The 14663-nt window shown below is 46.4% G+C and overlaps 1 protein-coding gene across 1 annotated transcript in view; it reads right to left on the minus strand.

The window, feature by feature from the left end:
- Positions 1 to 464: 464 nt before the first annotated feature.
- The window catches only part of CPLX4 (complexin 4), a 31380-nt gene continuing 17181 nt past the window's right edge, over positions 465 to 14663 (minus strand). Inside the window, exon 3 of the mRNA XM_006837528.1 lies at positions 465 to 692. Coding sequence (XP_006837591.1) covers positions 465 to 692 — 228 coding nt within the window. The remainder of the gene's footprint in view (positions 693 to 14663) is intronic.

Genomic DNA, 14663 nt, shown 5'->3' on the forward strand with positions numbered 1-14663 from the left:
AGTGCACAGGGATCCTCAAACTTCACTTCTTTCTTTTAATTTTTTATTGTGAATTGAGTGTCCTCCAGCCTTCATCCTGGGTGCTGGGGGGGTACATGACTGCTTCGGTCTGTCTTTCTTCTAAGGGAACTGGGATCATTTTAGCAGGTGGGCAGAGTCAAACCCTGCCCCCAGGAATTAAATTGGAGAGGAAATGGGCATTTGCTTTTGTTTCTTTGATCCTTAGGTAGGGATGATTTTTATATCATTGTTCACTGATTTTCATACTTTGCTACTTTTATAACTAATTGTAAAATATGCACCCTTTGGCAAGGTGTTAGCTCAGTGTTCTACCAGAAACACTCAGAACAACCACATTCTAGTCTGTGTGTTTGTAGAGGGCTTTATAGGCATAGTTTTCTAATGGTGCTCACTATGTTAAAATACATGCATACAACCCTGACTGGGTCCTTCCCCACACTCCCTCACATCACAGAACACTTTTGTTCTGCAGTCTGCTTGATTTCTGTGAAGGTGGTCTGGGCTTTTTCTCTGATGGTGTCAAAGTCCACATTCTGGAGATTCTGCAACTGCCCAAGAATAGAATCCTTGTTCTCTTCCTCTTCCTGGTCTTCATCTACCATTTTCTGGAGATCTTTGGGTAGATTCACATTGTCTCCAGCCATCTGGATTTGGTTCTGATCCCTTTCATTCTGTGTGAAAATAAATACAGAAATAACTCTAAAACAGATAGAAATGCAAAACACAGCAGGAAAATAAAGGTCTGCTTGCTATGAAGGAAGGGAGCATGGTGGTTCCATAGGATAAGCACTGGACTGCAAACCACAAGGTCAGGGGTTCCACTCCGAGGGAGAAAAATGAGGCTTTCTCCTCTTGCAAAGGTGTTGTTGCTATTAAGTACCAGTGAGTCGGTTCCAAACCATAGCAACCCTGTATAGGATTTCCAAGGAACGACTGGTGAGCTTGAACTGCCAACCTTGCAGTTCAAACAGACTTTGAAGTCCAGTGCATTAACCCACAGTTCCACACCAGGACTCCTGTAAAGATGTAAAGCTTCAAAAACTCGATACAGGGTTGCTATGAGTTGAAACTGCCTCCAAAACACTTAACAAGAACAGAAGCTATGAAGGCATGAGCCCTGATGATGCTGTGGGATAAGCACTGAACTGCTAACCGAAAAGTCGGCAGTTCAGACCCACCAGCTGCTCCTTGAGGGAAAGAGGATGTTGCCTGCTCTCGTGAAGACTTACAGGCTCTGAAACCCTACACGGGGTTGGTATGAGTCGGAACTGACTTAGTGGCAGTGGGTTTGGTTTGGGCTTTACGTTTGAAGGAGGAGTTCCTGGGCGAGTCAAGCAGCTAATGTGCTCAGCTACGAAGTGAAAGGTTGGAGGGCCAGTCCACCCGGAGGCACTCTGGAAGAAAAGCCTAGAGATCAAGGTCCAAAAAAATCAGCCATTGAAAATCGACAGAACCCAGGTCTACCCTGACATGCATGGGGTCGCCAGGAGTTGGAGCTGACTCAACAGGAACTGTTTTTGCTTTTTGTTTTCTGCGTGAAGGAAGTGGACTGTTTTCTTGGTCATCTATCAGCAGAGCTTCCTGATTAATAGGCTCCTCCTTCATGGCACCTTGACCAATCAGATTCTTCCAGCACAGTGGTTCACAAAGTGTGGTCCCAAAGAGTGCTCTCAAAGCATTCACATCATCCAGGACCCTTATTAGAAATGCACATTCTCAGACTTCCTCCCAGACCCACGGAGTCAGGAGTCAGGAAGCGTAGGGGTGAGACCCAGCCCTCTCCACAACACCACTGCCCACTTCAGCTTGAGAATCACACACAGTTCCTGCTTGTTAGCATCGTAAGTGTAGGAGTCGGTGACCTCCATATAGTGGCTCTGGCTGGTCTCATGCAGAGGGTGGGGTCTGGACTGGCAGCAACCCCGACTCCTATAGACAAACTTCTGTTGTTGCTCTCTTCATACTTGACTGGGAACTTCTTTCCCCATTGCTTGCCTCTCCCATATATCAGACACGGAGCCCTCGTGGGCTCGAAATACTATCAGATTCAATGCCACCTCCTTAGGACCTGGCATGGAGACTGGCACACTCTGAATGCTTATGGAGGTAATTAATGTCATTACCATTGTTACAGAGCAGGCTGACCACCTAGACTTCATGATGCTGTCACCGAATCATGCTTCACATGTCACTGTGTGATCCTAGGTGTGACTATCCCAGAATGCCTTTTACTGCCTGACAACAAAAGAGTAGGATCTAAAGAAAAGCGCTTTCCAGGACAGGAGACGGAAGCTGGTTCCCAGGGGACTGCTGTCTGAAAATTTCCTGAGAGGTCAGCTTGTAACTTTAGGCAAACGAAAGGCTAACAAGAGAAAAGACATAAGCAGATGTTGATTGGCATCTAGCCAGTTGCCATGGAGTCGAGTCTGACTCATGGGACACCGTCCCCCCATCCCGCCCTCTGCCCCAGTGTATCGCAGTAGACCTGTACTCCAAAGGGTTTTCAAGGGCTGATATTTCAGAAGTAGATCTCTAGGTCTTTCTTTATAGGAACATCTCGGGTAGATTTGCCTCTCCAAGCTTTCAGTTAGCACTTGATCATGTTAAGTGTTTACATCCCTGGGGACTCCAAGCAGATGCTGCTGTTTCTGTTAAGTGCCATCGAGTTGGGGTTTCTGAGGAGCAGCTGGTGGGTTTGAACTGCCGACCTTGTGTTTAGCAGCCCAGTGCTTATTCTACATAATCACATCAGGACTCCAAGCAGATGTTAGGAGCCACCTTAATACACTATTCATGACCAGCCTTGCATTTCTTACCAAAACTCAAGACAAATCACACAATGAGAAATGATCATTTCTCTATCAGAGCAGCCTGATTTGATTTTCCGAAGATTTTGGTACCTGCTGGTTTCCCAGGTGCAGTTAAAGACTAACAGGAGAGACGAGCCTCCCTTACTTGGTGCTTAGGGGAAATGCTCAGAAATACATATCAGTGGTCTCCAGGTATAAGCAGCATGCCACGGCCATTTGTAAACATGATTCTCCATCAGTGAAAGGCATTGCTGGGGCCTGCTCTCCAAGGTCCTTTCCAGTGTTAACATTCTATGACTCCCTATTTCCCTAGCTGGTCCTGGCAGAGGTGGAGGTCAACAGCCTTTCCCCTGAGTTCTCTTCTTCTGTCTGGGTCCCGGGGCAGAGCAACACCTGAGCCTGGCCCAGGATCTAGTTTGAGAGGCAGATTTCTGAGCACAGGGGACCGTACCTTTTTTGGAGGTTGATCCCTGAAGATGTTGGTGGCAGGCGCTGTCAGTATCAGCCCCAGGTGATGAGTGAAGCTTTTCCTGCATTTAGCCAGGGCCTCGGACCCTTCAGGTGCTTAGCAGATTAATTAGTTCCTCATCAAATTGCTCTGGGGATTAATGAGCTGGTTAATCCACAGAGGCTCCCAGCTAATCTCCTGTTTCTATTTATTTCTTATTTACCTTCCCTAGCGGTGGCCTGGGGAGTCCTGGTGTGGTGCTGCGAATTGATGCAATGTGCTGGACTGCAAAGTCAGTTCGAACTGCAAGGTTGGTGGTTCAAGCTCACCAATCGCTCCTCAGAAACCCTATACAGGGTCACTATGGATTGGACTTGACAGCACTTACCACCAACAACAACAATAAGCAATGACCTGGAATCCTGGTGTGGCGCTGTAGGATAAGCACTGGATTGCTAACCAAAAGTTTAGCAGCTCAAACTCACCATTGGCCCGTTGGAAATTCTATACAGGGTCACTATAAGTCTTGACAGCACTTAACAGCAACAGTGGTGGCCTGCCTTACTGACCGTTCAGTGGGTACTGCTGCAGAGAAGGAGGGAAAACAGGACCAGCGGGCTGCTCTCACATAAAGGCAGAACATTTGTGGTGGTGGTGAATTTATGTTGCCAACAACCTGGGCTATGGTTCCCAGCAGTTTGATCAAATCAACTAGTTTCTGTTCCATGAAGTATCCTATGTCATCACCTTCCATAATCAATCAGTCAATAGAAAGGGGAGTTCCTGCTCATCAGAGCCACAATAGATGGACCCTACCTCAACAATACCCAGGCCTGCTGACGTGGTGGAGACTGGAGCATTCCCCAAGACTGTTGCCCCATGATAGTCCTCAGGCCTTAAACTGAAACTCAACCCTAAGGTCCTCTGGTAGCTAAATAATAAAATGACTCAAAAAATAATGAATATGACCTGTAAGTACTGTTCTTTATCAAAAACCACCTATTTCCCAGCATTAATAACGAAGTTCAAACAAACAGAAAAGAGCGAATGCTGGTGAGGGTGTGGAGAGTCTGGGATGGGATGGCACTTTCCCCCAAACTGGAAATAGAAATACCGTATGATCCAGCAATCATGCTACTTGGTAGAGATCCTCAAGAAACAAGAGCTGTGACTTGAGTAGATCTGTGCACACCGAGTTCATCACAGCACTATTCACAATAGCAAAAAGATGGAGACAGTCTAAATGCCCATCAACAAGAATGGTTAAACAAATCTCGGTACAATCACACATACTACACAATGCTGAAGGATAACAATGTATCTGCAAAACACATCACAGCATGGATGGACCTGGAGAACATCATGTTGAGTGAAATTAGTCAATCACAGAAGGACAGATATTATCCGAGACCACTATTGTAAAAACTCAAGAAAAAGTTCTCATGTTAAAAGAAAAATTCTATGATAGTTACCAGGGGTGGGAGGGAAGAAAGAATGATTCCTTGACTAGAAGGTAGACACGTGTCAACTTGCATGACGGGGGGGAAAGCAGTTAAAAAAATAAAATAGAAGTATCTACAATAGACACATACACACACACAGACACCCACACACAAAATCACCTATCTGAGACCAAATGGACAGAAATTACTTTAAAACAAAGATGAGAAATGTAAGGGGAGTGAGAACTGGACTAACGGAACTGGAACAGCCTGAAACGGAATCACGAGAAAGTTCCCACATTGTGAAGAATGGAGCCAATGCCACTGAACAGCCTGTGTGGAAGGTGATGACTGGGAACCTACACTTCTGTGTCAACCTTCACCAAGAACACAATAAAATGTTATTGTAAAAATACACGGTGGTGAGGAGGGTGGAGGGAGAGAAAGGCAAGGGAGCTTCCTTCAGGCATGGTCTGCCCCAGACTAGACTGTGAATGTACATTCTGGGAGGAATCATTCTCTTACTCCACTCTGCTCTTTTTCTGTTTCTTGATCTATGGATCTTGGAACAAAAGTCCACAGAAGCCTCCAGCCTGCCACCTGACGTATGGATTGTAGATTTGCCAGCCTCTACAATGGAGTCCTGGTGTGGCACTGTGGGTTAATGTGCCAGACTGCAAAGCCGTTTGAACAGCAAGGTTGGCGGTTCAAGCTCACCAGCTGCTCCTTGGAAACCCTATACAGGGTTGCTATGGGTCGGAATCGACTCGACGGCACGTAACAACAACAACAATGGCATGAGCCAATCTCGTGAAGTAAATCTCTCTGTATCAACATATAGATCTCACTTGTTCCACTTCTCTAGAAAGCTCTGACCGAGACATTTGCTCTCTGCTGTTGTTCAGCTCCGTGGGCTCAATTCTGACTCATAGTGACCCTACTGCCTGGTCCTGAGGGACCCTCACAACCATTGTTGTCTGAGCCCATTGTTTCTGCCACTGTGTCAGTTCATGTCATTGGTGTACGTCCTCTTTTTTACTAACCCTCTACTTCATCAAGCACGATGTCCTTCTCCAGGGGCTGGTCGCTCCTGACATGGCCAAAGTATGTAACACAAGGTCTTATCATCCCGATTCTGCAGAGCACTCTGGCTGTACTTCTTCCAAGACACATTTATTGGTTCTTCTGGCAGTCCATGGTACTTTCACTATTCTTCTCCAACATTGTAACTCAAATGTATAAACCCTTCTTTGTTTTCCTCGTTTGTTGCCCAGCTTCCGCATGTGTATGAAGTGATTGAAAATATCATCACCTGGGTCAGGTGCACCTAGTCCTCAAAGTGACAGCTTTGCTCTTTAACACTTAAATGCTCTATATTACCCCAAAATGAAATGCAAATCATTTGAAAAGGTATTCCTGGGAATTCTAGCTGTGAGCCGGAATTCAAGCCTCTGGCTGGGAGCCAGATCTTGTGGATGTCACCGGACTCAACCTTGGGCCGAGTTAATGACTTTGAATATGGAGAGAAAGGCAGTGGGAGGGACAGACAGGAAGTGAACCAGCGGGCTGGTGCTGAAGACTACCCAGCCTGCAACTCTCCTCCACACTCATCAGGGTGGCCTCAGAGGCCAGCTGGACACCCTGTCCTGCTCAAGAAGACCAGGGAAGGGATTGCAGTCAGATTCCACTCTGCCTGGCAGCTCACTGAGGGAGACTTGATCCCCACAACTTCTGGCCCAGTGGTTCTCAAAGTGGGGCTCCTGGGCCAGCGGTGCCTGCTGGGAGTTTGTTAGAAATGTATGATCCCGAGCAGCACCCAGACCTGCCAATTCCACGACTCTGGGAAGGGCTGAGCAAACTGTGATTTTACCAGCCCTGCTGGCAGTTCTGAGGCCCGATCCAGCTTGAAAACCAGCAGGCTCCATCACAAACTCCTCAAAGGCCCAGAACCCAGCTGAATGGAGACACAGACAAGAAATGTGAATGGAATGCTTCAACAACCCTGATAAAAAGGCCGGGAAAAGTCTTAAGGAGCCCTGGTAGCACAGTGATTGAGCACACAGTTGCTACTAACCAAAAGGTTGGTGGTTCTAACCCACCAGCCTCTTCATGGGAGAAAGATGACTCCCCATGAGACAGTTCTACTCAGTCTTATGGAGTTGCTATGATTCCTGCAGCAGTAGTTTTATAACAGCCATAATAATACGAGAATTTAGGAGTCCTGCTGTGGCGGTGTATGATAAGCACTGGACCACAAGGTCAGCGGTTCAAACCCACCAACCACTCCTCAGAAACCCCATATACTATGAGTCAGAACAGCCTCGAGGCCACTTAACAACAATAATACTTAAGTGTGTAGGGCTTCTGTTCTACAGAGCTCCACGTGTTTTTATAGCTACTGACTGATTTATCTTTATATTCCTCAGGGGCCATGCAGACAGAAGTTGGAAGTCAGGTGGTCTGAAGGTGAGTGTTACCTCTGTCACTTATGAGCTGTGTTCCTTTGGATAAGTTACACAACTGCTCTGGGCTTATTTTTTCTCATCCATAAATTAGGGAATCACGTAATTTTACTTTGTGGTAGTATAGTGGTTATGAATCAGGCTGCTAACCTCATGGTCAGCAGTTTGAAACTACCAGCTATTCCACGAGAGAAAGATGAGGCTTTCTGCTCCCGTAAAGATTTACAGCCTCGGAAACCCTGTACAGGGTCGCTATGAGTCAGAAGCAACTCCACGGCACATAACAACAACAACAACAATCATAACAAGGGAGTCCTCATTAGTGTTGTAGGATAAGCACTGGACCACAGGTCGTTTGAATTGTAAGATTGGCGGTTCGAACTCACCAGCCACTCCTCAGAAACCCTGTACAGGGTGGCTGTGAGTCAGAACTAACTCAACGGCGCTAACAACAACAGCAACTATCATAAAAAAGAATCCCTTCAGAGACGGGAGAGGGTTTGCGCTGTGTGACCCTGTACAAGGAGCTGATCTACCAGCAGCCTAGGATCACCTCCACAAGTGTGGCTTCCCTTCCCAGCAGACCTGTTCCTTTCCCTGTGGACACTAGGCCCTCCCTTCTGGAGCATGCTCTGTGTTGCCCTTCAGCTTCTCTGTCTATTTGTGGGGCTCAGGGAGTGAACCCAAAGAGAGACCCTGGCCCAGCACCTGGCCCCCTTGTTTTCTGCCTCCTTCCTTGAGAAGGGCCTTGTGAGGGCCAGTCCCCCAGTTCTCAGACCAAAGCACCCCAGCAGGACAGACCCGCTGCAGAGAGATACTCTAGAACACATCTGGGCAGGGAGCCCCAGGTCCTGGATACCACAATGGGGTTGAAACAGGTGTGTCCCTTAGACTTTGCAGACTCCTCACCCCCATGTGACTCTGGAAAAGGGACAGAGGGGGCCCTGTAGATCACAGGGCTCAGGTCAGGTGGCCCCAGCTGACAAGCCTAAAGGCAGTATCTGGTGTGGTCAGAAAGTACAGCATTCACCCTCCTTCTAGAAGGACAATACTACTGAGCTTCCATCAGCAGGATGGTGGCTTCAGATGACAATTCTAGTATTGGAACCAGTTACTGCAGGCTGTGTCATGGGCATCTTCTGATGAAGGGTAGACTAAGGGCCAGCGAGTGGCTAGAGGAGCAAATGAAGCTCTCTGGAACCACACTACGCCTCTGGCGCCTTAGCACCGGGTCCTCATCAACTGAGCTAGCCCCAGACCTATGAAAGGCCAAGAGTAAGTGCTCTGTTTGTTAGAACTCACAGCCTCCCAGGCCAATGACAGAAGACAGTCTGTGGGCTTGAACTCATTCACCCATTGCGTGACCTCGGACAAGTCACTCTACAATTCTGATGCCCGATGCAGGGGGCCACACAGAGAATACTGAGCAGATTGAATGAATCATGTCTGTGAAATACCTAAGCTTCTAGGCTCTGGACACACAGTGGTGGTGGCAGTGGTTTTGTGTCATGGAGTCGGTTCTGACTCAGAGCGACCCCATATAGGGTTTTCAAGGCTGTAGAACTTGACAAGAGCAGAAAGCCTCATCTTTCTCCCTCAAAGTGGCAGGTAGATTCGTGTTGCTGCCATCGCAGTTAGCAGTCCATCGTGGAACTCAACAACACCATGGGGACTCCTGGACACACAGTAGCTGTGGATATTGATATTTTGGAGGAAGAGGAGCAACTGAGGCTGAATATCTCTGTTGAAAAGGCTTCTGGGATAAAGAAGACCTGAACAGAGTGTGGGAGAGTGTTCATCCTTAAGAGAAACATCTGGACAGAGTGCGCAATGAAATGAGACTGAGTGGGACTGGGCGGGCACACTGCAGTCTTGTTCTTACTGCTGATGAGCTGCCGTCTGCTGGGACCAGTCTACAAGTTGACAAGACAAACAATCACTGTCTTGTCCAGGCTTTCTGCTGCCCATAGGCAAATCTGAGGTAAGGGAGGCCAGGAGTATTTGGACACAGTTCACACATGTAATACCTCATGGCAGTCCCCAGAAAAAACTGCCGAGGCAGCCAGTGTAGGCCAGCATCTCTGCCAGGGATGGGAAGGGGTGTTTTGGTGAACTGAACATGAATGAGTGGATGATGTGAGCTAGCATATTAGGGAACATATAGGCTTACAGATTCCACATAGGAGGTCTCCACCTTTCTAGAAATGTTACTCATTTGGGATATTGTTTCAGCCTGTTAAGAGCTAATTATTTTTAGGCCATCTGAGCAGAATCCATTTTAATCTCTTGGTTTTAAACCACAGACTTAGTATCTTCATTTCAAGGAGAGCCCGTTTTCCATTATTTAAATAGCCCCATGATCATGTCATTTTAATTTCCTTTGGCTGATTCCTGACTTTCCCCCAAAGGGTTAGCATGACGCTGGATCCCAATCTTCTTTTTCTAGATCTTTCTAAGTTAGGCCTTCTCTTCTACAAAACTGTTGTTATTGTCTCTGTGTGCTGTCAAACCAGTTCTGACTCATAGTGACCCTGTATGGGATTTCCGAGGCTTTAAATCTTCAAGAGAGCAGAAAGCCTCATCTTTCTCCCGGCAGAGCAGCTGGCAGGCTCCAACGGTTCTAGCAATTCTCCTTCCATGCAGGCCTGAAGCAAGTACGTTCTCAGTCGTCATGGAAATCCAATGCTCCTTGTGGGAAAAGTGAAGTCTGCACCCACTGTCCTGGCCAGGGGTGCTGGGGCCCTGAGTACATGAAGGTCCCAGGAAAGCACAAATGGTTGTGCCTGGCCACTAAAAGGTTGGGGGTTCCAACCCATGCAGTGACAGCAAAAAGGGCTGGTGATTTGCTTTCATAATAAAGATCACAGCCAAGATAGCTGCACGTGTCTACTCTGTAAGCGTGGGGTTGCTGTGGACAGGAGCTGACTTGGTTGTGACTAAGTCATGCACTGAATTCCAACTACAATAGTATCCAATGGCTCGTTCTTCTGCCCCACGTCCCCTCTGTACATCTGTCTGTTGCTTTCTCCAGAGCAGGATGGGAAGGGGAAGGAGGACAAGGTGGCAGACTGGGGCCTTTCATGGTCTCCCTGCTCTGTCACCAGAAACAGCTGCTCAGAAGCTTGGAGTTTGGGAGTCTTCAACACAAGAGCTCCTACTCTGAAGGAGGCTGGCAAATAAAATTCACAGAATCACCTTTATTATTAATTTTTAAGAAGTAAATTTAAATTCAGTTGTAATGGTGCTTTCAATGTGACACATTTAAAGACAACACTATTCATAGTTTGTTTTGATTTTTAATATTTATGTTTATTCAGAATGAATGATGCCCTTAACACGGCAGACAAACAGCAGGTTAAGTGAATCATGCAGCTCAGCAGGGACCCCGGCATGATTCCTCAGTGACTAACTGAGATTGACAATTTCCCTTAATAGGATTAGAGTTCATTGTAGAACTGTTTTCTCTTATTAATTTTGCTTGACTTATGTATACATTTTGAATTGGCTAGAGAGAGGGGCTCATTAATTTTGGAAAGAAATTTGTGGTCTTATTTAAAGCACATTACTTCCTCTTCTTAAAGAAGTATGGCATTTAAATTAATATAATATAACATAAATTATAATATAAATCAACCTTTGTATTTAATGGTGGTTGTGGTGTGACATAGATCGGTTCTGACTCATAGTGACCCTGAATAGGGTTTCTCAGGTTGTAAATCTTCATGGGAGCAGAAAACCTCATCTTTCTCTAGTGGAATGGCTGGTAGTTTCGAAATGCTGACTCTGAGGTTAGCCACCTGACTAATGATCACCATGCTACCAGAGCTCCTTATTTAACACAAGATTGTAATATTGAGTCCAGGTTTGTTTTTTCAAGAAAACGTATTATAATAGTGCTCCTGCAGCAGATAAATGATTTCTGTTGTTTTTGGTATTTTGTGATTTGGTGGATATTTTTGCTTTTCTTTCCACCAGATAACGTCGATTCATTCCACAGTATTGTGTGCATGTGTGTGTGTGTAGCACTGTACTAGACACAGAGGATGAAGATGAGGAAGCCCCTTTGGTACACAGGCTAATAGATGAAGATGGCACACACAGAGCATATCTAGGGTGGTGAGAGATAGAGACACACTGGTTCAACTCCTGACTAATAACTGAAAGGTTGGCGGTTCAAACCCACCCAGCTGCCCCATGGGAGAAAAGGCCTGGAGACTTGCTACCATAAAGATTAAAACCAAACATAAACAAAGTTGCTGTTGTGGTGTTGATTGTGACTCACAGTTACCCTCAGAACAGAGGAGAAGTGTCCCGTTGGGTTTCCAAGACTGCCGTCATTACAGAGGCAGACTGCTTCATCTTTGTCCTGGGAGCAGCTGGAAGATTCAAACCACTGACCTTCCTGCTAGTGGCCAAGTGCTTAATCACTGAGCCATCAGGACTCTGTCCTGTAAAGGAAACCCTGTTGGGCAGTGGAATTGACTGGACAGCACCCAATGAGAGCAACATGATGTACAAGAAAGGTCTTATAGGAAGGAGCAGGGAGGAGAGTGACCCGTCCAGCCCTGGGTAGACGGAGGGGAGGGAGGTCAGGGAAGACTCAGACAGCTTACAGAGCAGGTTACCCACACAGGAAGGGGCCGGGGAAAGGAGATGTTTAAAAAAGAAAAGCCAGGGGAGGAACAGGATCAGACTAGGCACTGCCAAAGACTATTGTGACTCATGTTGTTGTTGTTAAGTGCCATTGAGTCAGTTATGACCCTGTGTAGGGTTTCTGAGGAGTAGCTGGTAGGTTTGAACCAATCTTGTGATTAGCAGTCCAGCGCTTATCCTACAGCACCACACCACAGTTTCATGGTGGTTATGTGCCATGAAGTCGGTTCCAACTCATAGCGACCCTGTACAGGGTTTCGGAGGCTGTAATTCTTTACTGGAGTAGAAAGCCTCATCTTTCTCCTGCAGAACAGTTGGTAGTTTCGAACTGCTGACCTGCGGTTCGCAGCCTGATTCGTAACTACTACACTACCAGAGCTCCTTCCACAACTCCATAGTGACCCTATATAGGGTTTTGGAGACTGTAAATCATTAAGTTGTTCAATATGTATGCTGAGCAAATAATATGAGAAGCTGGGTTCTATGAAGGAAAACGTGGCATCAGGATTGGAGGAAGACTTATTAACAACCTGAGATATGCAGATGATACAACCTTGCTTGCTGAAAGTGAAGAGGACTTAAAACATTTACTGATGAAGATCAAAGAGCACAGCCTTACGTATGGATTACAACTCAATGTAAAGAAAACAAAAATCCTCACCACTGGACCAATAAACAACATTCTTATCAATGGAGAAAAGATTGAAGTTGTCAAGGACTTCATTCTTCTTGGATCAACTATCAACACTCGCAGAAGCAGCAGTCAAGAGATCAGACGACGTAATGCACTGGGCAAATCTGCTGCACAGGAACTTTTTAAAGTATTGAAGAGCAGAGATGTCAGCTTGAGGACTAAGGTGCGCCTGACCCAGGCCATGGTATTTTCAATAACCTCATATGGATGCGAAAGCTGGACAGTGAATAAGGAAGATCGTAGAAGAATTGATGCCTTTGAGTTGTGGTGTTGGAGGAGAATACTGAAAGTGCCATGGACTGCCAGAAGAACCAATAGATCTGTTTTGGAAGCAGTGCAACCAGAGTGCTCCTTGGAGGCCAAGATGGCTAGGCTTCGTCTCTCATACTTTGGACACATTGTCCGGAGAGAACAGTCGCTGGAGAAGGATGTCATGCTGGGTAAGGTGGAGGGTCAGAGAAAAAGAGGAAGACCCCTAACAAGATGGATTGGGCAGGTGACATCATTGATGGCGTCAAGTGTGGCGGCGGTAGTGAGGTTGGCCCAGGATCGGACATTGTTTCGTTCTGCTGTGCATGGGGTCACTATGAGTCGGTTCTGACTCGATGGCACCTGACAACAACAACAACAAATCATTAAGGGAGTAAACAGCCTCATCTTTCTCCCAAGGAGTGACTGGTGGGCTTGAACTGTCGGCTTGGTGGTCAATAGCCCAAGTGCTCATCCTATAGTGCAACCAGGTCTCCTTTAAGATCAGACTAGTATCTTCACTTTGGAGGAAAACAAAACTCAAAGCAGAAAAATGGCTGGTAGGAGCTATTGTAGCAAAGCAGGTGAGAAGTGATGAAGGCCTGCCCTTGGGATGAGTTGAGAAATAAGTATGAAAACAAATTACAGTTACCGTGGAGCTGATTCTGACTCACGGTGACTGTCGTGTGTGTCAGAGTGGAATTGTGCTCCCTAAGCTTCTCAATGGCTGACTTCTCAGAAGGAGATCACCAGACTTTTCTTCCAAGGCACCTCAAACCTCCAACTTTCAGTTAGTAGCTGAGCACACTAACTGTCTGTACCTTCCAGGAACTATATAGGAGGGGAAACTAAAGTGACTTGGTGATTTCATAGATATGACTCCATGGTTTCCAGTCTGGGTGGGTGGGATGGCTAGGAGGATCTCCAATGAGGTAGAAGCTACAGGAAGAGAAAGTTTGGGGAGCTCATGAGAAAATCCACTTTGGATATGAGTTTGCTAGTTTGGTGTGGGGTCCAATTAAGGTCGATGCAGCAGTGAAATTTAGGAAGAAGGTGGGGCTGGAGGTATAGATGTGAGAGTCATCAATGTCAAGATGGAAGCTGAACCCAACAGCGACACAGCCATCGGAGAGGATGTGAGAAAAAGAGCTAACTCAGTGAGGAGCACTCTGAGGTAGTCCCAGCATGGGGCGGGCAGGGGAATCCATGAAGAAGATAGAGAAGGAACCCTTGGGGAAGAATGAGAAGCAGAACCGTGGTGTCCGAGAAACAGATGGAAAAGGGTTCCAAGAAAGAAGCAATCAACAGTGTGAACTGAAGCCCAGAGGTCCAGAAAGAAAATCATGACCCGTCAGCTACATTCACACAGATTCCTGAGCAGGGAACAGGGCTCTTTAAGGGGTGATGTCTAGAAAAAGACATTTCCTCAGGAAGTGCTATTTTCCAGTTTTTAGGTTTTAGAGAGGGGATTCGATCTCCTTCAGTGGAGAAAAAAATGAAAGGTAAAGGAGAGAGAGACGTTAGTGGAATGTGATCCAAATAGAATATGAGCAGCATCATGGATTATGTTAGGCATTTTGAGTCCTCTGGTTGGTGGCTCGAACCCATGAGGACAAAAGACCGGGCGGTTTGCTCTTAGAAGGATGACAGTGTTTGAGACAGAACTGAGTTGACAGCTCACAATAACAAACACACAATCTGCTTCCACAAGGCCCTTGGAAACCCCATGGAGCAAGTCCACTCAGCAACACACGAGGTTGTCATTAGTCAGCACTGACTCTATGGTAACTGGCTTTTTTTTTTTTTAATTACCCATGCCTTTGAGTTGTGGTGTTGGAGGAGAATACTGAGGGTGCCATGGACTGCCAAAAGAACCAATAGATC

The sequence above is a fragment of the Chrysochloris asiatica genome, unplaced genomic scaffold (assembly GCF_000296735.1).
Source record: "Chrysochloris asiatica unplaced genomic scaffold, ChrAsi1.0 scaffold00021, whole genome shotgun sequence".
Classification (NCBI taxonomy): Eukaryota; Metazoa; Chordata; class Mammalia; order Afrosoricida; family Chrysochloridae; genus Chrysochloris; species Chrysochloris asiatica.